General features: G+C 42.1%; 1 protein-coding gene and 1 long non-coding RNA gene across 3 annotated transcripts in view; one reads left to right on the top strand and one right to left on the bottom strand.

Moving 5' to 3' along the window:
- The first annotated feature begins 77 nt into the window (after positions 1–77).
- Positions 78–14,681, top strand: LOC133363880 (uncharacterized). The gene is made up of 4 exons (XR_009757788.1): positions 78–214; positions 8,872–9,043; positions 10,566–10,698; positions 12,753–14,681. It is a non-coding gene; the product is annotated as an uncharacterized LOC133363880 (long non-coding RNA).
- Positions 8,436–24,087, bottom strand: part of DDRGK1 (DDRGK domain containing 1) — a 41,939-nt gene continuing 26,287 nt past the window's right edge. For both annotated transcript variants that reach the window (XM_061583514.1, XM_061583515.1), the window contains 4 exons: positions 20,358–20,396; positions 11,723–11,779; positions 10,468–10,516; positions 8,436–8,652 (listed from right to left, as the gene is read on the bottom strand). In XM_061583514.1, coding sequence (XP_061439498.1) covers positions 8,492–8,652; positions 10,468–10,516; positions 11,723–11,779; positions 20,358–20,396 — 306 coding nt within the window. In that variant the 3' untranslated portion in view covers positions 8,436–8,491. The remainder of the gene's footprint in view (positions 8,653–10,467; positions 10,517–11,722; positions 11,780–20,357; positions 20,397–24,087) is intronic.

Here is a 24,087-nt window from a genome sequence, read left to right on the forward strand (position 1 = left end):
GCACACGTCATATTCTGTGGACCAATTGGCTCATAGGGGTGGAGTTAGAGGTTGGACTTTGGGGAATCCGGAAATAATGTTTGATGTGTGGCCGAAAAAACAGCGGTTTTCTGGACATTTTAAAAAGTAAAAAAAACAGGCAAAAAAGAGGGGGGGAAACAGAAGTGAGGACTATCCAAGCACAACGCGAATAGGCAAAATGTGGATTATCCAGGTGAGTTTGGATGAGCTCTCAGTGTTAACAAGTGAAATTGCAGGGATGGCTGTACCACTGTATGCGGAAGAAATCATACTTTTGAATGCTGTCTTACATTACAACAAAGCTCTTGTGCCTGCAGGGTGAGGGCTAGTTTGAAAGGTTTTCCTTAACATGCTACAGGTGCATGTGTTTCTATTTTAAAGTTTTCAGGGAGTTTGCTCAAAAATGGTATCTTCATTCTGGAGCCTCAAGTGAAGCAATCCAGAATGCTACCATCTCATTCAAGGCTCACTAGACTACAACCTGCCTTTCCATATGAAAATTACCCTCTCCTTCAGGACTGTCCGTTTTTTTCGACTGGGATCACCACTGTGTGCCAAACCCACAGAGAATGTTAACGCAGCTAATTACCATTGCTCTTTTGCTGATACTTCACTTTGGGTATTACGACCACTACTGGTGACTGAAAACTTTTGTTGCTATTCAAAGGCACAGGCCTTTCTTCCTGACCTTCAGGGTTGAACCAGCCCAGCAGACCCCGGCAAATGCTGAAGTACAGCAGAGCTCTGTATAAGTCAGAATGAGAGCCAGAAAGCTGGCAGCCCCAAAGCTCTAAAGCAGCTTTCACCAACCATGCACCCTCCAGATGGTTTGGATCATTACTCCCATCAGCCCTAACAGGGTGTATGTGTGGTGCATGGGTGGGACCAAATGCGGCCCTCCAGCCCTCTCCCCAGCCACATCCCTTCTTCTCAGCCGACACCTCTCACCGGCCCTTTTTCGCCCTTTCCTTGAGTATTTTTGCCCACTTAGAACTGATTATGAATTTTGCTTACCTGGATAGAGGGAGGTATACGAGTGTGTGTAGAAAGCAGCCTACTATACAAAGGTACAATCTGCACATTGGTTGCTCAGTTTACTTTTGCCCGTGGACCTGCTCACGACTGGCATGTGGCCCCTCCAGAAGGCAATATGGCCCCCCGGCTGAAAAGGGTTCCCCACCCCTGATGTAGTGCAACACAGTTGGGGTGGAGGCTACAAGTCTTCTGTCCAAAGTCTTGACTGTTTAGCATATTTGTTTTTTTTCTTTCTCTCTCTCTCTCTCACACACACACAGTTTGTTAATTCATTCTTGAGCAAGACTGAATAACTTAATCAAAAGACTTCAGCAAGCATCTGTTCCCATTGTAGTCCTACTGTTTCAACCAAATGTTTTAGAACAAGCAAATATGCACTTGCAATTAGAAAGCCTCATTTCTACAGTTTTAAAGTTCCAAAATGAAGTCGCACTGCCTCTGACGAAAGAGGTATGTGTGATGTTCCTATATTAATGTATATATGGTAAGTGTTGGTTGTTCAGAAGATACATGGTAAGTGGAGTGAAAGAGGAGGGGGAGTGAATGGGCAGTAGAATGCTAGATGATTGGCTGAGTGTTTAAAATGGCTGAACATATAAAAGGAAGAGTGAGAGTGGTGGTGGATGAGGTGAACTGAGTGGGTTGCTTGGTGGGGTTTGGAGAGTTGTTTGCCAGGAGAGAGTGGAGAAGGAGGGGGGTGGAGTTCGGATTAGTATTGAGTAAAACCATATGCTTATGTGCCTTAAGAAGAAATCTTGTTAATCTTGTTAGCTTTGTTATCTTTAATAAATACTTAATTTGGTTTACCAAAGGCCTGATCCTTGGTTGGGGTTTCACAGACCAGAAGGGAGGGTAAGGTAATGACCAAGGCTGAAGGGGAACTGTAACAAATGGTGGCAGCGGTGAAGAGAATAACAATACCAGTATTCAGAGTCTCTGGGAATACTAGTATTAGGACGTGACTGGTGGTTGCCTAGCAGGGGGATCTGTTGAGATCTGTGCTAGAGCGGGGAGAGAAAAAATAAAAAAGGACAGTCCGGACTGGTGGAGTCCCTGGTGGTGCCTAGTGACAGGCAGTAGCCACGCGCAGGTAGGAACCTGACAGGGAGAGCCAGGGAAGGGCGTCACAGGTGGTGGCAGTAGCGGTGGGATACGAACAACAGAGAATCCAGATACGAACCAAAGAGAGTCCCAAAGACACGTGGTGACAAAGGAGACTACGTCACAGGTGTTGGCTGTAGCAGTGAGATACGAATACTAGAGAATCCCTAACAGTGGTGTGGCACACAGAAATAACAAAACAATATTACTTGTGAGAGTGACTGGCAAAGAGTGTGTGGCAAAGAGTGAGTGACCATGGCTGAATATATAAAAATGAAAAGAGAGGAGCTGGTGGAGAAGTGCATAACATTCAATTTACCTCACGAGGGTAAAGGGGTAGATGAATTGAGGGTAGCACTTATAGGATTTGCTACTGCCCAGCAAAAATAACCTGTCAGAGAAGAGACCCCAGAAGGATATTTAAGCAATCCCGCTTATATAGAGTACTTGAGAGAGAAGTTAAGATGGGAGGCTGAGGAAAAAGACAAGCAGAGGGAGTTGGAAGCTGAGAGATTGAGGATGGAAGGTGCAGAGAAGGAAAAACAGAGGGAGTTGGAAATTGAGAGAATGAGATTGGGGTTTGAGGAGAGGGAGAAGCAACGAGCATTGGATGCTGAATTACAAGTAGAAAAGTTAAAATTTGATAGAGAGAAATTTCACTCTGAGGAGACAAGGAAAGACAGAGATGGAGCAAAAATAAAAATTACTCCAAAGGACTTTGCTGTCTATGAGCCTGGTCAAGATCCTCAAATTTACCTCAGCACCTTTGAAAAAGCAGCTCAGTTGTGGGGGCTACCTGAAGATAAATACATGCAGTATTTATCAAGCCTGATTAAAGGGGAATTGGCTGAGGTATACCAATATTTCCCCTCAGACAGGCCCGTCACCTATGCTGAATTCAAAGAAGCAGTGTTTAAAAGATTCAGACTGGGGCCTGATTATTTTAGAAAGCTTTTCAGAAACTGCCAGATACAGACAGGGAGGTCTTTCGTGGAGCTGGGGGCAAAACTGATGGACATATTTGGGAAATGGCTGACAAGTGCAAAAGCTCAGTCTGTGGAGGAGGTGAAAAACCTCATGATATTGGATCAATTATACCATCAGTTACCACCAGAAATAAGGCTCCTGGTCAAAGACCGTTCTCCTACATCGGTGCAGGAGGCCGCAGAGATGGCGGATCACTTCGCCTCCAACAGAACTGGCTGGGTGGGGAAAACATCAAGAGATTTTAAACCCAGACCATATAATGCTGGCAGAAGGGATGTGGTACCACAGCGAGTGAGTCCTCCAATAAAATCTGAAGGGCACAGGACACCCCAGAGTGGATCTGTGTACCCTAAAAGTGAGGAGAAATTATGCTACAAGTGTGGTAGACCGGGGCACCTACGTTTTCAATGTGAGGTTGCCAACCCCATTAGTAATCCTGCTTAGACAAGGGCAGTGAAAACAGAGCCCAAGGCTTTAGAAACAGCGAAAAAGGTTCAGTTCTGCCAGATAAACTGGACAGAAGTAACAGACCTTGATTCAAGTCTGAGAGAGGAAGTGAGTGTACAAGGGGCAAATTATTGGGCATTGCTTGATACTGGTTCCGCTCAGACATTACTGAGGCCAGATTTAATAAAATCTGAGGTAATATTACCTCAGGAAACTGTGACTATCCAAGGAGTGAGGGGTCAACCAGAAAGTTTGCCTGTGGCCCTGGTGGAAATGACTTGGAGAGGCTGAGAGGGCCGATATAAAGTCGGCATTAATGCCCAGCAACAAGAACCAGTAATACTGGGAAGAGATGTAATGGGAGCCCAAGGAAAGATATATGTAGTGACCAGACAGCAAATTGGCAGAGAAAAAGAAGCCATATTAAGGGGGGCTGAAACAAACAGGGTGGAATCTGTTAACCAGCCTCAGGTCACCATAGCAACCACTAGCAGGCCTGCTGAAGGAGACAAACTGTATCAAGTGGTCTCTGGGGAAGAAGCAGATCAATTCAGGGAAGAGCTGCATAAAGATACCAGTTTGAATCAAATAAAGGAACAAGCCCTGACCCAACAGATTCCTTTCACTGACAAACTGAGGAATCAAGTTGTGTGTGAAAATGGGATTTTATATAGACTGTGGATGCCCGCTGAGAGAAAGGATGAATGTGAACCAGTGAAGCAATTGATAGTACCTAGCAAATACAGAACCAGATTGCTAGAGGTAGCCCACGATGTCCCATGTGCAGGACATCTGGGAATAAAAAAGACCAAGAGGAGATTGGCGGCACACTATTATTGGCCAAACATCTCCAAAGATGTAAAACAACATTGTCTATCTTGTGGAATATGCCAAAAGGTGGGAAAAAGTGGAGTAAAGACTAAGGCACCCTTAAAGCCCCTTCCTATAATTGGACAACCCTTTTATAGAGTGGGAATAGATTTGGTGGGCCCTTTTTCCAAACCCACAAGGCATGGCAAGAAATATCTAGTGGTGGTGGTGGATTTTGCCACCAGGTACCCAGACGCAGAAGCACTAAGATCTGTAGAAGCCCCTGTAGTGGCAGAGGCTTTATTAAAAATCTTTATGAGGCTGGGTTTCCCTCATGAAGTGCTGACGGATCAAGGCAGTGTATTCATGGGAGAAGTGATGCAATGTATGTGGAAATGTTGTGGTCTAAAACATCTAAAGACCACTACTTACCATCCCGCCACTAATGGGTTAACAGAGAGATTCAATGGCGTTTTGAAGGGCATGATAAGAAGCTATGTTCAAGATCACCCACAAGACTGGGATGAACGTTTGGGATGCTTCTTATTTGCATATAGAGAAGTCCCTCAAGAGTCAACAGGCTTCTCACCCTTTGAACTCATGTTCACTAGAAAAGTGAGGGGACCTTTGGAACTATTAAAAAATTCATGGGAAGGAACCCTGGGAGAGTACAAAACATCTGTAGTAGATTTTGTATTGGAATTCCGCAATAAATTAACATCAATGATGGAGGTGGTAAAAAAGAATTTGAGTCAAGCACAGGAGAAGCAACGTTACTGGTATGACAGAACAGCCAGGGAACATGTGTATGATGTGGGAGATATGGTTATGGCGTTCATACCCAGGAAACATGACAAATTACAGGCTAACTGGGAAGGACCATATACCATCAGAGAAAGGCTTGACACAGTGACGTATGTAATCACCACAGACCAATTAAACAAAAGCAAAGTGGTTCATGTAAATATGTTGAAGCCTTACCATACCAGGGATGTACAGGTGTTGCAAGTTACCTTATTCCCTGAGGGAAGTGGGCCTGAACTTCCAGATTTGGTACAGGAAAGCAAAGACAAAGGAGGGGTAGATCAAGTGGAATGGTCAGAGGAGGTGAAGGAGGAAGTAAAAGAAGAGATTCTGAGAGTTTTGAAAACCTATAGGAATCTCTTTAGCAACAAACCTGGCCGAACCAGTATAGTTATACATTCCATTGATACTGGAGATCATGCCCCAATCAGATCTGTTCCGTACCGTGTGAATGGGAAAGTTTTGAATGAGATCAAAAAGGAGGTGGAAGATATGCTGGAATTAGGAGTGATCAGGGAATCCATCAGTCCCTGGGCCTCAAGTATTGTCCTGGTTCCGAAAAAAGATGGAACGACAAGGTTTTGCATTGATTATCGGCTAATCAATAAAATTACTGTCCCAGATGCGTATCCTATGCCCAGGGTAGACACAATGTTAGAGTTATTGGGGGCAGCAACCATTATTTCTACGTTAGACCTCTGTAAAGGATTTTGGCAAATGGAACTAGACGAGCAATCCAGAGCCAAAACTGCCTTCAGTACACCAGATGGGTTATATGAGTTTGTGACCTTACCCATGGGACTAAGGAACTCACCAAGTTCATTTCAGAGGCTAATCAATACTGTGTTGCGAGGCATGTCAGATTTTGCAGTGGCCTATATCGATGACGTGGCCATTTTTAGCAAGTCGGTGCCTGAGCATGTCCAACACCTGACAACAGTATCGGAGGCCTTAAGAAAAGCAGGCCTCACAATAAAAGCTAAGAAATGCCAGTTTGGACTAAAGGAAGTAATCTATTTAGGACATAAGGTGGGGAGTGGGAAAATCACCCCCTTATGGAGCAAGGTGGAGGCAATACAAGTGTGGCCGATCCCCTTAACCAAAAAACAAGTAAGGGCATTTCTGGGTGTGGCTGGATTTTATAGGAAGTTTGTGAGAAATTTTGGGGAAATAGCAACCCCCTTGCATGAATTAACAAAGAAAAAGTGTTCTGAGCGTGTGGTATGGACGGATGAATGTCAGAAGGCTTTTGATCTACTGAAGCAAGCCTTGTGCCAAGGACCCATATTAATAGCACCAGACTATGAGAAACCATTCATCGTGGCTACAGATGCGTCAGACCTGGCGCTGGGAGTCGTCTTGCTACAGGAGAGAGAAGGCACCAGACATCCAGTGGCGTACCTGAGTCGCAAGCTGACGCCGAGGGAGAAAAACTATTCGTCAGTCCAGAAGGAGTGCCTAGCGGTCGTGTGGGGACTGAACAAGTTGCGCCCATACGTGTGGGGACGAAGATTCACAGTGACTATGGATCATCGGGCCTTGTTATGGTTGCAGACTATGAAAAACCATAACACTATGCTGCAGAGGTGGTCCTGGGCCCTACAGGACTATCAAGTGGACTTCCACTTCATAAAAGGCAAGGACAATGTACTGGCCAATGGACTTTCCAGGCAAGTGGCTGGGACTGCAGTGACGTGACCAGACGGAGAGACAAAGAAAGACATTTTCCCCATAGAGACTTTTATTTGTTAACGCGACGTATAAATCCTGGAACAGGAATAATACTCTGCCGTTGTTTAAGGGGGGGAAAATGTGATGTTCCTATATTAATGTATATATGGTAAGTGTTGGTTGTTCAGAAGATACATGGTAAGTGGAGTGAAAGAGGAGGGGGAGTGAATGGGCAGTAGAATGCTAGATGATTGGCTGAGTGTTTAAAATGGCTGAATGTATAAAAGGAAGAGTGAGAGTGGAATCGGGAGGGAGAAGAGAACTGAGTGGATTGCTTGGTGGGGTTTAGAGAGTTGTTTGCCAGGAGGGAGGTGGAGTTCGGATTAGTATTGAGTAAAACCATATGCTTATGTGCCTTAAGAAGAAATCTTGTTGACCTTGTTAGCTTTGTTATCTTTAATAAATACTTAATTTGGTTTACCAAAGGCCTGATCCTTGGTTGGGGTTTCACAGACCAGAAGGGAGGGTAAGGTAATGACCAAGGCTGAAGGGAAACTGTAACAAATGGTGGCAGCGGTGAAGAGAATAACAATACCAGTATTCAGAGTCTCTGGGAATACTAGTATTAGGACGTGACTGGTGGTTGCCTAGCAGGGGGATCTGTTGAGATCTGTGCTAGAGCGGGGAGAGAAAAAATAAAAAAGGACAGTCCGGACTGGTGGAGTCCCTGGTGGTGCCTAGTGACAGGCAGTAGCCACGCGCAGGTAGGAACCTGACAGGGAGAGCCAGGGAAGGGCGTCACAGTATGCAGTTTAGGAGTGCTCTCAGAGCCGTATTTGTCCACGGAGACTCAGCGGCCTCTGTTGGTGCAGAACTCTCATCAGCTATGGCTGGTGCGTTGTTTTCTGAGCAAGGATAAAGCGGCCACTGTGGCTTATGGAGTGGTAACCTCACATTTAGAGTTTTGCGATATGCTATAGGTGGGGTTTCCCTTACGGCTGGTCCAGAAGCTGCCCCAGTGCAGAATGCTGCTGCCAGGGTGGCGAGTGGTGTCTTGTGCTAAGGATCTGCATTTGGCAGCCTATTAGGCACCAAGCCAGTTTTAAGGTCATGTTACTAACATAAAAGGCCTTAGGAAACTCAAGATCAGGTTACCTGAAAGCCCGACTTCCCCTCTGTTGCCCAGGAAGGGCATTAAGATACACAAATTGAACCTGGTTAGTCTTACAATAGCCTGATGATGTGGTGATATGGAAGTGGGCTTTTTCACTGGTGGCACTGGTGCTGTGAAGTGCACTCCCTGCTGGAATATGAGACCACATGTGTAATGGCATATCGTTGGCTTTAGAAGATGGAGGTGTTGGCATAGATTCTCTTGATCTCTTGGCCCGAGCCTCCTGTGTTGTTTTAATGGGATTGTTATGTATGTTAATTATGGTGCATTTTATTATTCTGTATTCTAACAACGTTGTGCAATTGGTTTTTATGTTTTATAAACTGCTTAGAAGCCATCTTGGCATTAAGAAATATATAAATGAACAACAACAACAATAGGAGACTTTACCCATTCCATAACTATGCTTTATTTTCCTCCTATCCATAAGAGATTGCCTTCTTATGCCACCCCCTTGGCTTCAGGTTGTAGGTTGATGAGAGAATTGCTTTGTTGAGCCAGTTCCATAATGGAGACACGTCCCCTCTGGCGAATAAACTCAGCCACGGCGGTCATCTCCTTTGGGGTGATGTAGATGAACTTGCCTCGATCATCGATTACGCCTACAGACAAGGCCAGACTGGAATTAAACTCCAAAGCCTGCAGTCACATCAGTGTCTTTCCCTAATTAGGATTTCTTAATCAGCCCATCTCTAAATGTTTGGGCTGGCCTACAAGATAGAAATACTAGGGCTGTAACTTTTAATTGATTAATTGGTGCTATTAGGATCTCATTAAGGTGTCTCACTAATGGGGTGTGTGTGTTTTACTCTTCTTGGCAGGTTTTCCTGCACCACTTCATCATCGCCAGCCAAGGGTGGGATGGGATCTCTTGTCCAGGGTATGCCACACTGAAGGAGGGGTACAGGAGCTAATAGCTCCCAACAGAAATTCATTCAGCCATGTCTCTCAGCATTCACCTGGTAGCCACTAGCAACAATTAATTCCATGCAGGTGAGTAAGCAGTCTGAAGCCCCCTCCTCCCCACCCACTACAGAAATGCAGTGGACTGCTAAGGAGACAAATAGAAATGTTTGTAGGCTAGTTAATTTGGGGGGAGGGGGCTTATTTAACAAGGCTGAATTCATTGACAAAAATGTAGATGATCAATCACCTAAAAATAAATTAGTTGGCAGACTAATACGGACAAAATATTTAAGAAAAAACAGGCTATACAAAGCAGATGCTTAAAAAACTTCATGCCCTACTAAGAAGAGTCCTTTTGGCTCAGACACACGGTCTGTCTAATCCACAAACCTGTTCCCAATGGTGGCCGTCAAAAGTTTTATTGGGAAGGCCACAGCAGAGCACAAAGGCTCCTGCCGTCTGCCATCCTGCCAAACAACTGGTGTTCAGAGGATACGTTTATTACATTTCCGGCCTGTCCTCCACAGATCTCAAGGCACCATACATGCTTTACCCTACTCTACCTCTTTATCCTCACAACCCTGTGAGGTAGGTTAGGTTGAGATGCAGTAACTAGCGTAAAGCCACCCAAATAAGCTTCACGGCTGAGAGGGGATTGGAACTGGGGTCTCTCCAGCCCTAGTCCATAACAGCACATTAGATTGGGGGTGGGGAGTGGATCTCCCCCCCCCCCGCAAGTTGAGTTTGATAGCGGTCATCAGATGTGCACTGCGCTTTGCAGGCCCCAAGAATCAGCTGATCTTTGCAGCTTGCAAAGCCAGGGTCACATTCCTCTGCAAGCACCACTGGTAAGCTGATCGGCAGCGCCTGTGAAACAGCAGCAACCTTTTGGCCCAGTCAGGTCTTTACCTGGCAGGTGGACATGGCTTGGCCAATTGGGGAGCCAACTGTGGACCAGTTGGGAAAGCCTGGCCGCTTCCCCACCACTGCTTTATATATGCAATTTCTATCTCCATGGGGAAAGCTAAGGAGGAAGCCCCTCACAGTTGTTATGCTTCCCCTCCTGTACTGCCATCTATCCCAAAAGCAGTGAAAGGCCCAGTTGATCCCAATCTGCCACATGGGTGAGCATCGGGAAGGTGAAGGATGCTCTTGAGTGGCCTCTTTTCCCCCTTTACACCCCCATCCTACCCACCCGCAAGAGCCCCCAGTCTCATTTAGCTTCATTTCCTACCCATCTCCATTTGGTTCCAGGCCATTTTTATCAACTGACGACCATCAAATGCGAGTTTTCTAACCTTAAACTTCGCATTCCGTTTTGTTATTTTGAACCCATCTGCAATTTTTTTTACCCCAACAGCTGACATTTTCAACATTGGGGTGTTACTCGGTTGAAACTGCGGCCAAATATTAAAAAAAAATCAACCAAAGATGGTGCAGCTATATTGTCATTCAGGCATCTGTTTCAATCTAAACAAGGCGATGAAACCCCAGAATGTTTTCCTTGCTACCTGTTAGCGTTCCATCTGCCATCAGGTCTTGTACTCTATTAATTGCATCCTGTTGAGGGAAAACAAACCGTTGTAAGCAGCAAATCTCATATCTCCAGGTGCACTGGCAAGTTTTCAGACGACACCACAACATGCCAGCCTTTCCACAAAGGCCTGGCAAGTGTTTGTTTTAGAGGACATTCCGAAAGAAGAAAAGCCGGCTAAGAGCATAGGAAGTGACGCTATACCAAGGTAAACCATTGCCCCCGAGGTGGCTGGTGGCTCCGTGTCAGTGGAATCTACTCCGGGTTTTAGTCTGAACTTCCAAGGAGCTGTCCAAGGTGCTCCACTGCATTGCCCCAATTAGCTCAGTATTGTCCATACTTAATGACAATGGCTTTCCAGGGTTTTAGACAAGGGTATTTCCTAGCCTGAACTGATGCTTGGGACCAAAGCTGGGGCCTTCTGAACATAGGAAGTGCCTGCAGAGTCAGATCATTGTTCCTTCTAGCTCATCATTGTGTACGCTCACTGGCAGTGGCTCTCCAGAGTTGGGGAAGGGCTATAGTTTTATTACTACTGTTTGAGATTTTAATGTTTTAATGTATTGTATGTTTTTATTCTGTACGTCGCCCAGAGTGGCTGGACAACCAGCCAGATGGGCGACTAATAAATCTAATAAATAAATATTATTATTTGATTTATATCCTGCCCTTTCTCCTGGCAAGAGCCCAGGCAGTTCAGAGGCAGAGAATCTGCTTTGCATGCAGAAGGTCCCAGTTCAATTCCCGGCATCTCCAGATAGGGCTGGGAATGTCACCTGCCTGAAACCCTGGAGAGCGGCTGCCAGTCAGTGTAGACAAGACTGATCTAGATGGATCTTACTCAGCATAAGGCAGCTCCCAATGTTCCTAGTTTCAGACAGGGACCCATGCCAGCAAGTGCTGGAGATTGAACGTGGGACCTTCTGCATTTCTCTTTCTCATCAAAAGAAATTAAAAGTGACGCAGGAATGTCTCAAAAACATTAAAAAAGGGCAACTCTGTGTCAAATTCTCCCATTACATGTAGGAACCCTTCCTCTGTGTTGTAATGTCACACAGTGGTGCATTTCCCTAGCTAATGTCACGGGATGCTGCTAGTGGGGAAATGCAATCCTGATGACACCTTCACATGAGTGGGGCCCTCAGTCGAGGGGACTGGGGCGGTGGTGTCACATTCAACAGCATCCCCGTGTCACTGTTGCTCTGCCTACGGCCCCACTTGCAAACATGTACCTGTGTCCTTATGCCCAGATGCGAGGCCAGGTCTTCCAGAAGAACTACTTTGGCACTCTACGAGGAAGGGAGAAAGATTTGAAATTAGTGAATTAAAAGGTGAACATTTAGCTTTTTTTTTTTTTACACTAGCTGCACTGAAGTGCACTCATCTGTGCATTTATTTTATTTTGTTAATGTAACACATTTATAACACTGAAGATATAGATCAGCCTCCCCCAACTTGGTGCCCTCCAGAGGTTATGACCACAACTCCCAGGCTATGGTCTGAAGGCACGAGGCCAGCACTCTGCTGAAGCTAAGCAGGGTCAGGTCTGGTCAGTGCCTGGATGGGAGACCGCTTGGGAACCATATGTAAGCCGCCTTGGGTTTCAGTCATGAAGAAGAAAGGCAGGGTAGAAATGAAATAAATAAATAAATAAACTCCCTGTGATCACTGGGGCTGATGGGAGTTGTAGTTCAAAACATCTGGAGGGCAACAGGTTGGGGAAGGCTGATCTAGAGGGCAGCAAACTTTTGCGATACCTGATAAGACAGCATCCAGATTTTGGAGAGTTTTAATAACCAACCTTAAAGACATATCAGTGACTGTTAACCCCAGATCCAAAGTTTTGTCTCCTTATTTTTAGTGAGAAAAAAAGCACCTGTAAGCATACTAACCTCTCCTGTAGATCCAACAGGAGCTAGGATAATACTCTCAAGACGCTGGTAGGCAATAACGAAACCTCAGGGCCCCTCCAGACTGAGGTGGCTTTTTGTTTGTGGATGTATTTGGCAACTTGTCGTTGACCCAATAACAATGCATTAATGGTGGATTTATGCAGGAATGTTCACACATCATTCAGCTTTATTCGTTCTGTGATGCTTTCCCCAATGTTTCTGCATGATTGTCATCTAGAGGGGCACTCCAGCTTTATAGCACAACAAAAGCATGACAAAAAACCAAACTGGAACGTTTGTTGTATAAACAAATTACAGGACATGCACTGATTGGAAACAAAGCAATACATTTGTCCTGAAATATTTGCAGGTGCAAACCGTAAGGAAACTGTGACAGCGTATAACCACCCCATACCATCAAGAGAACAAATCATCATGAATGCAGAACAAAAAGGACATCTGGAGGGGCCTGAGAAAACCAAATAGCTGAATAAAGCTTGGAAATGACTTAAAATGGGTTAACTTGACATCAATCTGTACAAATTTAGACAAAAAATTGTCAACAAATATGGAAAAGAAAACAATGGCCCAGACTGGAAGTGTTCAATGTACATCCCAATTCCAAAGAAAGGGGATCCCAGGGAATGCAGTAATTATCGAACTATTCCTTTAATATTCCATGCAGGTAAAGTAATGCTCAAAATCCAACAACAAAGGCTCTTACCATATATGGAGCGAGAAATGCGAGATGCCCAAGCTGGATTTAGAAACGGAAGAGGCACCAGAGATCATATCGCAAACATACATTGGATAATGGAATGGACCAAGGAATTTCAAAAGGAAATCACCCTGTGCTTTACAGCAAAGCCTTGGACTATGTAGGTCATGAAAAACGATGGAATGCTTTAAAAGAAATGGGGATGCCACAGCATCTGATTGTCCTGATGCGCAACCTATACTCTGCACAAGAGGCTACTGTAAGGACAGAATGTGGAAAAACTGACTGGTTTCCCATCGGAAAGGGTGTGATACAGGGGTGTATTTTATCACCCAATTTGTTTAATCTATATGCAGAACATATCATATGGAAAGCGGAAATGGACCAAGATGGTTTGAAAGTTGGAGGGAGAAATATTTTAAGATATGCAGACAATACCATACTCTTAGCAGATACCATACTCTTAGCAGAAACAGAAATCAGTAATGATTTGAAATGAATGCTGATGAAAGTTAAAGAGGAAAGCACAGAAGCAGGACTACAGCTGAATGTCAAGAAGACTAAAGTAATGACTTCCGGGAAGGGTGACTTCGCTTGTGCCTGCTTTTGGGACGGGCTCCCGCCTCAAAAGAAGCTTATTCAGATATAAATCAGTCAGAACATTTTTTTTTTTGGACTGATGAAATTTCTCCCGGGCAGGCAGAAACGTACAGATCAACCTCAAAGCCTGTTTTTGTTGGGAGGACTGGATTTCATTAATTTATGAGATAAGGTCCAGCCAACAATGCCGGACGGACTTCCTAACAAGCTCTATCTGCTTAAGCGATACGTTTATCTTTTCTTTAAAGAGAGAACGGACTAACAGGCAAGCACCCTTCTTTCTATTATTTTTTTTACTTGGTTTAAATTGTTGCAGCAAAAGGAGATTTGTCAGATTGATCGGCTTTGGACAACTTCTGGGTGAGATATAGCTCTTCTCTGTTATTCACGAAATTAACAGCTTATCTCTGTTTCTGTCGCAAAAAGCTGTCCTGGAAGTGCATTCTAAAGATAATAAACAGAAGAGGGATTTCTATTCCTGATTTCTATTCCGAGGAATATTATATTGTCTGGGACTATTCTCTTTTTGGTCTATTTTATTTTGACGAATCTGCTTCTTCACGACGCCACTAACTGTTTTGATGCTGGGAACTAAATTTGTTTTGCATTCTTGAACATAGAGAGATAAGGCAGGTTGCTCTGTTTATACTGTGATGTCATCAAGCCCGGAATATTAACCCAATTGTTGCTGAAATAAGAAGTGGTTCTTCTTTATTTTTGTTTTGCTTTGTTTTTGTGGTTTTAAAAATGGCAATCAAGAAAGTGGCTGAGAATCTGGAAGTAATTATGTTTCAGAAAATAATGGATGAGATTGAGATAACGAAACAAACCCTGCGACAGGGTAGTAAGGAGCTGAAAATTGAACTGAGCAAAATGACGCAGGAGCTTAAAGAAATAGGGGATCCTGTGAGAGAGGAGAATGAGATCAGAGATGAGAAAAGAAAAAATAAAGGGAAGATACAAGCCCTGGAGATTGGAACAAATGTGGAATTGGAAAAAGATCTGGAGTTTATGGATTTTAGAAATAAAATCTACTGTTTGGAATTTAACGTTATCTCTGAAGAAATTAATGAAGATATTAGAGATAAAGTTATCAATGGCTTGGATAATCTTCTGGACTGGAATGATGTGATGGAGCTTGATATAGAGAAAATCTATGGAATTAACTGCAGCCATGTGACAATGGAAAAACTCTTAAGAGATGAGCCAGTGCATTTTGTAAAAAAGAAGAACACAGATATGACTTTACAACAGTATTTCAGCAACTTATTCAGAATGGATGGCAAGAAAATATTTGGGATAGAGGAAATTCCCATCAGACTCTTATTATATGACTATGGCTACAACAGCAAGATTATTATGGAATACTGATAATGGAAGATTGGACACTGAAATTACTGGACTTAACAGGACTATTGAAGATGGAAGATGGAACTAATAGGGATAATGGAATAATGGCTATTGAAATTATTGGACCTAACAGATTCTGATGAGATGGATTAATCGAAATGTTTATTTGGACTATGGTTATGACAATAAGATTATTATAATTATTAACAAGATGGATTAATTGACATGTTTATTTGGAGAAAAATTGATAGATATATTTCTTGAATTGAAACCTCTCTTTGACTTTTTGTGGAAAGAATAAAGTAATGTTTATGAGATTTGATGATTAATTAAGATAACTACTGGAGGAAAGTGATTTTATAATATGATTTAAGAGACAGGATTGTTATATATTGTAGACCTATAACTGATTTGATATGTGACAAATGGGAAGTCAACATTTTATTTTTTTTTGTTTAATCATTTTTGTTTTGTTTTGTTTTTTGTCTTTGAATGTTTTATGATTTTGTTTTCTATGTTTTATGAAAATTTGAATAAAAATTATTGTAAAAAAAAAAAGAAGACTAAAGTAATGACAACAGAACATTTATGTAACTTTAAAGTTGACAATGAGGACATTGAACTTGTCAAGGATTATCAATACCTTGGCACAGCCATTAACCAAAATAGAGACAATAGTCAATAAATTAGAAGAAGGCTAGGACTGGGGAGGGCAGCTATGAGAGAACTAGAAAAGGTCCTCAAATGCAAAGATGTATCACTGAAGACTAAAGTCAGGATCATTCAGAACATGGTATTCCTGATCTCTATGTATGGATGTGAAAGTTGGACAGTGAAAAAAGCGGATAAGAGAAAAATCAACTCATTTGAAATGTGGTGTTGGAGGAGAGTTTTGTGCACACCATGGGCCATGAAAAAGAGCAATAATTGGGTGTTAGAACAAATTAAATCAGAACTATCACTAGAAGCTAAAATGATGAAACTGAGGTTATCATACATTGGACACATAATGAGAAGACATGATTCAGTAGAACATACAATAATACTGGGCAAAACAGAAAGGAGTAGAAAAAGAGGAAGGTCAAACAAAATGGATTGATTCCATAAAGGAAGCCACAGACCTGAACTTACAAGATCCGAACAATGTGGTTTACAACAGATACTATTGGAAGTCGCTGATTCATAGGTCACCATAAATTGAAATCGACTTGAAGGCACATTACAACAACTTGACATTGTATCAACACACTTCAAACACTCTCTGAAATCTGGAGGCCAGTGGTTGATTATTTATCTGGTGGTCTAATGGTCCAGGTTTGTATTACGGATGACAGGTAGACATGATTAGCAAACTGTGTTTTATTTACAGTGTATAAGATTTGGATTTTACCTTTTTCTTCTATATTACACATGCAGAGTACCTCTGTATTATTTTATGTCCTAATAAAATATTTGATTATGAACACATGAAGTCAAATCATTGGTCTATATAGTGCAGTACCGTCCATCTTGCTGGCATTCATATGAGAACCAGCTTCTCCCTTGTCTTTGCTGCTTATTACAGACCATGGTATTCCCGATCTCTAGGTATGGATGTGAAAGTTGGGCAGTGAAAAAGGCGGATAAGAGAAAAATCAACTCATTTGAAATGTGGTGTTGGAGAAGAGCTTTGCGGATACCATGGGCCGCGAAAAAGACAAATAATTGGGTGTTAGAACAAATTAAACCAGAACTGTCACTAGAAGCTAAAATGATGAAACTGAGGTTATCATACTTTGGACACATAATGAAAAGACATGATTCACTAGAAAAGACAACAATGCTGGGAAAAACAGAAGGGAGTAGAAAAAGAGGAAGGCCAAATAAGAGATGGATTGATTCTGTAAAGGAAGCCACAGACCTGAACTTACAAGATCTGAACAGGGTGGTTCACGACAGATGCTCTTGGAGGTCGCTGATTCATAGGGTTGCCATAAGTCAAAATCGAATGGAAGGCACATAACAACAACAAACATAGCACACTTTTGTTTTGTTTTGAGAAGCTCATCACACAGCCTCACTGCAAATGGGATCTCATGCCACATTAGAAGAGCCTCCCCTTGGATACAAGGCATGTGCCAATTGCTCATCTTGTAGCAGGGTGGGGTAGGATTCGTCTTTTTCATAGTATTATTGGATGAGCATTTTTGGAATTTTATCTTTACAATGGATGTAACTTGCTCGGAGACTTGCCCCCGAATGAAAATAAATGCAATAATTTATGTATTTAAAGATCACCATTATCACCACCTGCTTAAAACGTACTTCTTTGCATAGGTGTTCCCTGGCCATTAACAGTGGGCTGGCATAGGCTGCCAATTGCTGCAGAGGCTGAATTATTTGGACTTTATATTTTTGTTTTAACCTTTTGTTGCTTACGATATATTTTATTACTATTTGTGCACTGCTTGGAGGTTTTCCAATACACATAAAGCAACATAAAAGTGCTTTAAATAAATATATAATAATTTTTTTAAAAAAGTTTGTTGTTGCCCCAAGAGGGGAGAGGGCATGTCTGTTCGATTCCCTTAAAAAAAAAAAGAAGAAGAGTATCTGGGGGAGAAATCTAGAATCCGGGTTTTTATCCTCAGGTTGGGGTGAGCAATTTTATGCCTTCTACGTTAAATTTTCCCCTTGTAGTCCCCTTTAGTGCCACTCCCTATATATATGTATATGTGTGTGTGTGTATATATATATATATAGTATTTTATGTATTTTAATATATTTTAATGTTTTGTCATTTTATTTTTGTAAGCCGCCCTGAGTGCCCTATTACAGGGTAGAAGGGTGGGATAGAAATATTTTAAATAAATAAATACATAAATACATGTACAGCAGCTCCCTTGTGTTAGCTTTCACAAGCCATAGCAAAAGGGGTGGAGAGGGTGCCTAAAATACCAAATGTTTCCTGTTTGCCCTGCCAAAATTCTGATTTTTTTAAAAAAATATATAAAATATATACTAATACTAAGTTTACAGTTTACTTCTAAATCAGCATACATTAAAATTACAACTTTAACGTAATGCAGCACAAATGTAGTATTTTCTACAATCTTTTTTAAAAATATGTTAAGGAAAGCTTTGAAGGACTGGGCCCCTCCCCTCAACCTGGAATACACAGGCATACTGCCCCTGAATATGGAGGTTCCAGCCATCCCGTACAAAGGGGTCTTAATTGGACAACCCTTTGCCTAGCTACTCAAAATAAGTCCTGCTAAGTTCAGTGGGGCTTATTCCAAGGTAAGTCTGCACAGCACTGTAGCCTAATTAATTTTTAAAGTCATCTGAGCTAGTAGCCATACGCATTTTCTTTTGATCATGAATTCTAGACGTTAATAGTGCATTTTACTTTGATGATTATTCACACATTTACTTTTCTTTGTGAGTTACTGCTATCTATCCTGAGCTCCAAAGGCAACATTGGCTAAAATTATATAAATAATGTGAATAGCAGCTTAAAAAAGGAAAAAGAAATGGAAATAAGCCTGTCAACATCTAATCTGATAAAACCCAACCCTTCAAGTCCCCTAGTTATGAAGTCAGATACAGCCAAGCTAGAGAACTGAGTATTATGGACTGAACTTACTGAACTGGAACCAGTCCATGAAAACCAGTTCTCAGAGCTTGGAACTGCGAGGGTTCTGCATATCTTCTTTCAAAAAGGATATGGGATAAAACACCCAGGCCAATAATACGGACCTGCTGTGCCAGGCAACAGCTTTGCCAGGGCCAACATCAGAGCAACATAGTCACGATCCTCTGCACTCCCAGTGCCACAAAGTCAGCTGCATAAAAAGAGCTGCAGAAACAGAGGCTAATGTGGAGACACTGCCAGGTTGCCAGCATCCATAGAAAGTCCACTTCCACCTAGGAATGGGGGTCCGTTGGCCGATGATGGTTTGAAAGCATTCCATTGATCTAACAGGCTGGTGTCAATTTGAGTCTGTTCTTTGTCTGCTAGTCGCTGCTTTTACTGATCCGACTTTTCCCTCACAAAAAATATTGATATCAATAGCGATATTTTTAAAGGAAATATTGATAAATAAAAGGAAACAAATACAATTATTGTTCTTATTGATATTTTAGAGGTGAAATTTTTTTTTAAAAAAATCTGTTTTTGAAAATGGCTGCAGAAAATCACCACATAAAAACCCAAACAGCAACGATAGAGAATAAGCAAATTAACTGAAAATTAGGTACCAATACCAAATTGCGTAGAATTCCAGCACACCCCTATTTCCACCCACCAATCATGGCACTGCACTCTGATGATGCCCCCACAATACCTGTGCAAGGAAAGGGCCAATTGGGACACAGCTACTAGGCGGAACCCACAGTGCCTCCTCTATCAGAGGCCATGGCCTGGCCGTTCAGAGGGCAGCAACTGATGCCTACTGCTGCCACCAGCACCAAGTTTCCTCCTCCTAGGCAAGAATGTGAAGTCCTTAGAAACCCAAACATAGTCGCCAGCAGCCTCCAAACAGCCACTGTTTTTGCCAGAGAAAAAGTCAAGGCCACATAAGGAAGGAACTGGGGACTTTCAGCTATGCAAAGGAAGATTGTACATCTGACCAAAATGGGGCATGTATGGTTTCACAGCAGGCTTATTATTACACAACTAAGTCTTGATGCACCCATTATGTTCCTTTGCAGCTGCGTCCACCTGCCAGCCCTTAGATTCACTCAGATTCCTGCTATCTCCGTTCATTTGTCCTCCCAGCACCCGATCACATGTGTAGACACACTTGGCACTCATTTACTAGGCTGCAAAGATGCAGCATTTAGTACCAAGTGTATGCCCTGCAAATGCAGCTTGGGCTCAGTGGGCTTGCAGTCAACAGATACAGATCCAAGTTCAATGAGGCAGAGTGTCAAGGAAAGCCAATGCAGTTTAGTGCCCCTTACTCAGTGGTCATGCTGAGTAATGAACACCAGCAATCTGTGATACAGATGCGGTGTAGATAGCAACTTTCACTAGACACATTCTCTTTGGGTCATATTTGCCGCCCTGGGCTCCTACTGGGAGGAAGGGTGGGATATAAATAAATATTCTATGCTAATCCTACTCAGCGTAGACCCACTGAAGTTAAAAGACATGGCAGACTAGTTTCACTAATTTTAACGGGTCTACTCTGAGTGGGCTTTAGCTGAATACAGCCCCTTTGGATTACAGCAAAATGCTTTGATTGCTCAGCAACAGATCTGTAGCGCCAAAGGATTGTATTTATTTTTAAAAGGAAAGCGTAGAAAGAGGGAAGAGTGACATACCTTAATGTATTCAAGAAGTTCTGTTAGGAAGCTACGGGACTAGGTAGAGCAAAAGAAATTATTATTAATCAGATACTGCTATAGTGAGAAAGCAAAGAGATTATAAAACCATTCTGCTCTGTCTGCAATTCCCCCAAAAGGTGGTGTCAGTACAAAAAGATCCCCACTGCTTAAACATACTCAGCCCTCTCTGGGCTATGACTGGGGGTTAGGAATGACTGGATGGATACTTCCACTTTTGGAAAAACTTCCTTCTTGCAGCTAACCACCCACCAGCGTCTCATGGATTTTACTGAAGTGGCTTAAAAACCTTCCCACCACAGAGAGCCAGGTGAAGCATTCTTGCTTCTACGTGTCATGAAATCGGCTCAAATAACTCCTGGGGGAGATTCGCAGATGGTCACATGGGGAAATATCCTGCATTCAGTTAGAAACTGATTGTGCCTGGGGCTTCCTCCCAGAACTCCTACACGGCATCACCTCCACCACCCTCTTCAATTTTCTCTATAAGACCCACCGCTGAAACGCTCTGTGTAACTGCATCTCTGCACATTCATCACTTCATTACTGTTCCCCTTCCACCCTCTGTGAGCTCCTCAACTGGTGAAAGTTAGATTGTAAGCTCCTTGGGGCTGGGACTGTTTCCATATATTGATTTGTATAGAGCCACATGTACATTATTGCAGGGTTGGCAGAAGACAAATCTGTATCTACTGGTAGATTTCTCAATGATTTGCAGTGGATCGGCAACGGCTTCTGATTCCCAATCACAAACGTTTAAAAGCTTCCACCCTGCTAAATTAGGTTGCTGATGAAGAGTGCTGGGGGGGGGGGGAACCAAATATGGTTGTGGTACTGATCACAAATTCCTGGGCTGAGTATATGCTCAGAAACATCCTGTTTAATTATTACTGTATGTCTATCTACCTAAGCTGCTATTTTGGACCAGGCTCTGGAGGGTGGACCTTGGGGTTCTAGTAAAAACCAATGTAAATTCTGCAAGCCCTGCCTTGATTACATTAATGGCACTAGACATATAGTCATTTAATTGCCTATTGGAATCAAAACTCTGATCTGCAAAGACTGGGGGTTTTCTGTGTTTGATTTTTCTGTGCTTGTTATACAATCATCTGCTTTTAAAAAATATTAAAAATTATGTTAGACAGACACAGAAGACCGCAGGAAAATCTAACAGGCATTTTTATGGACAGCCATTTTTAACTATTGCATGTACATGCAAACATTCTTGTATTCCACATTAAATACATACAAAAGAAAGGATACCATCCTGGGGGCTGTCTTTGTAGCCATTAATTTGGATCAGAATCTATAGCCTAAAAGTGTCTGTCAGTGTAATCCTATACATATCTATTCAAAAGTATTTACCAGTGAGTTCAATGCAGCAGGATTGCAGCCTAAGTGCTAAAACTGCAATAGTTATAATGCTCCTTATTCATTTAGTTTTTGCATGCCTGATAGGACTCTATAGGTGTTTAGAAATATGGACCAAAATGCAAGGGATCAACCACAAAATGAGGAGGTATAAACCTACTCTAGATTCTAACATTGTGCTCTTGAGATATTTGCAGTTGATCCTAGTGATGGTACTTTTGTACCAAATTTCCTCATCCCTACCCCAAATGCCATTTGCTAAGTACTAAAAATCATCAAAGATGCCAAATCACAGGCCACCACAACACTGCAGGATATCACCCCACACCCTCGCGGAGAGAGAGAAGCACCTTTACTAATTTGCTGCAAGGAACTTAGTAACAGTGGGGATTTCGATATTAAATAGTCAGAGCTTTAGGTACCAGAAATGTGACAACATGATCCCTCACCACTTTATTTTATAAATATATTTAGGTGAAATCCAATGTAGTCATACTCTTGAGTAGACCCACTGTAATCTATGGATTTAAGTTTCTGAGTAGCCTCCTGAAATCCACTGATTTCCATGGGTCTACTCTGACTACACTGGATATCACCCTTTGTAAATACGCTATACAGAAAGGACCATCACTTGACCTACAAGTATGTAAGCTCCTTGGGGCAGACACTGCCCCTCCCTTCAAAGTGAAGTGCTTGAAGCTGACAGAAATGGATAAGCTGATGGATTTGGTACATAAGAAAAATGGAAGCATCCATAATGTAAACTTTACTGGAAAGGGGGTCTGACTTTGTAAACTACTGGAATGTGAACTATGGAAAAAATAGACTTGAAAGAACTTTATTTCTGTAAATCATGAAGTAAGAATAAAAGAAAAGAAAAAATGGCCGTCATGTGAAGTAGCTGTAGAAAGTTTCCACACATTGAAGATTCTGCTTTGCTTCTAATGGAGGAAACCATCTCCTGCCCTGCCTTCCAGTACATTCTGTTCAAGTTCCACCCAAGAGCAGAATTTAGCCTGCAGTATTGATGGGCTGCAACAATCAACATAAAAGAGACTTTGGCTGACATTATACCTTTTGTTTAATGATTCAACAGGAGTGGCGACTGAATAACTAAGACTTGACAGAGCGTGGGAGTTGAATTCGGAACATTCTGTATTCCTAATGCTTTTTAAAATCAACATATAGCCTCACAGAAACCAGCTCTGAGTAGGGTTGGACATTTGGCCAGTCCAACCCCCCCCCCGGGCCAATTTGGTCAATCAAATATTATCAAAGTAGTGCCAAGTAATTTTAAAGTATTTAGTATTATGACAGTAACAAAGAATATAATCCTCAACAGGTTTGAATCTTAATTCCAAACAAAAAACAAATCAGATAGCTGTTATTGTGGAGTAATACTGCTAATTTTAAAAAACATGTAACTATTGGGTTATATTCAACTAAGTCCTTCTCACAGTAGACCCACTGAAATGAATGAACCTACTTTCAATGGGTCTACTCTAAGTAGGACTAGCACTGAATACCATCCATTAATTTTATTGTGGAATAATAATGTTAATTTTTAGAAATATGTAATAATTAATTTTATTATGGAATAAAACTATCAATTTTTAAAAACACGTATTTCTTTATTAATTCATTCTACCGCATCCTTTCTTGAAGGAGCGCTGGGAGAATTATATAGCCCTCACCCCCAGTTTAACCTCCAACAGTCCGGTAAGATAGGTTAGGTGAAGACTGGCCAAGCATCACCCAATGAGATTCTGATCCTGACTTATTTGCTGATTTGTTAATTGACATTAAGGCAAGGTTTCCTGATTTGGACATAATGAAGAAATCTGACTTCATGCAAATGCGGATCTTCATGAAGAAGCTTGTATGCAAGGGAAATATATGCTTATTCTTTTCTCCCGAAATCCAGATTTATTAAGCCTGGAATGATTTTCCAAACTGAGGCAGTGGCATTCTTGGAATATCTGATAATATTTGACTGCGGTCAAGTGATAGGTGGTCAATAAACAATATTCGACTGATCAACCGATTGACATGCAACTCTAGCTGAGAGTCACTCTGGACAGAATTGATCGATTTTGTGTATCTTTGATTTTAGGAAGTTTAATTCTTCCTAACACGCCTTAACCCTTCATTGACTGGGATCTTTCAAATATTATTCTGTGCCCATCTAATGATGCCATTTCCTTCGGCTGAAGTGGAGTAACTCTCTCTCTCTCTCTTATATGACACACACCCTTCATGCCCGTTTCACTTGGAAAAGAAATCTCCCAAGCCCCAAATTCTTTGGGTTGAATCCATCCCAGTCTGCATCTGTATCGGA

The sequence above is a fragment of the Rhineura floridana genome, chromosome 9 (assembly GCF_030035675.1).
Source record: "Rhineura floridana isolate rRhiFlo1 chromosome 9, rRhiFlo1.hap2, whole genome shotgun sequence".
In the NCBI taxonomy this organism is placed as follows: Eukaryota; Metazoa; Chordata; class Lepidosauria; order Squamata; family Rhineuridae; genus Rhineura; species Rhineura floridana.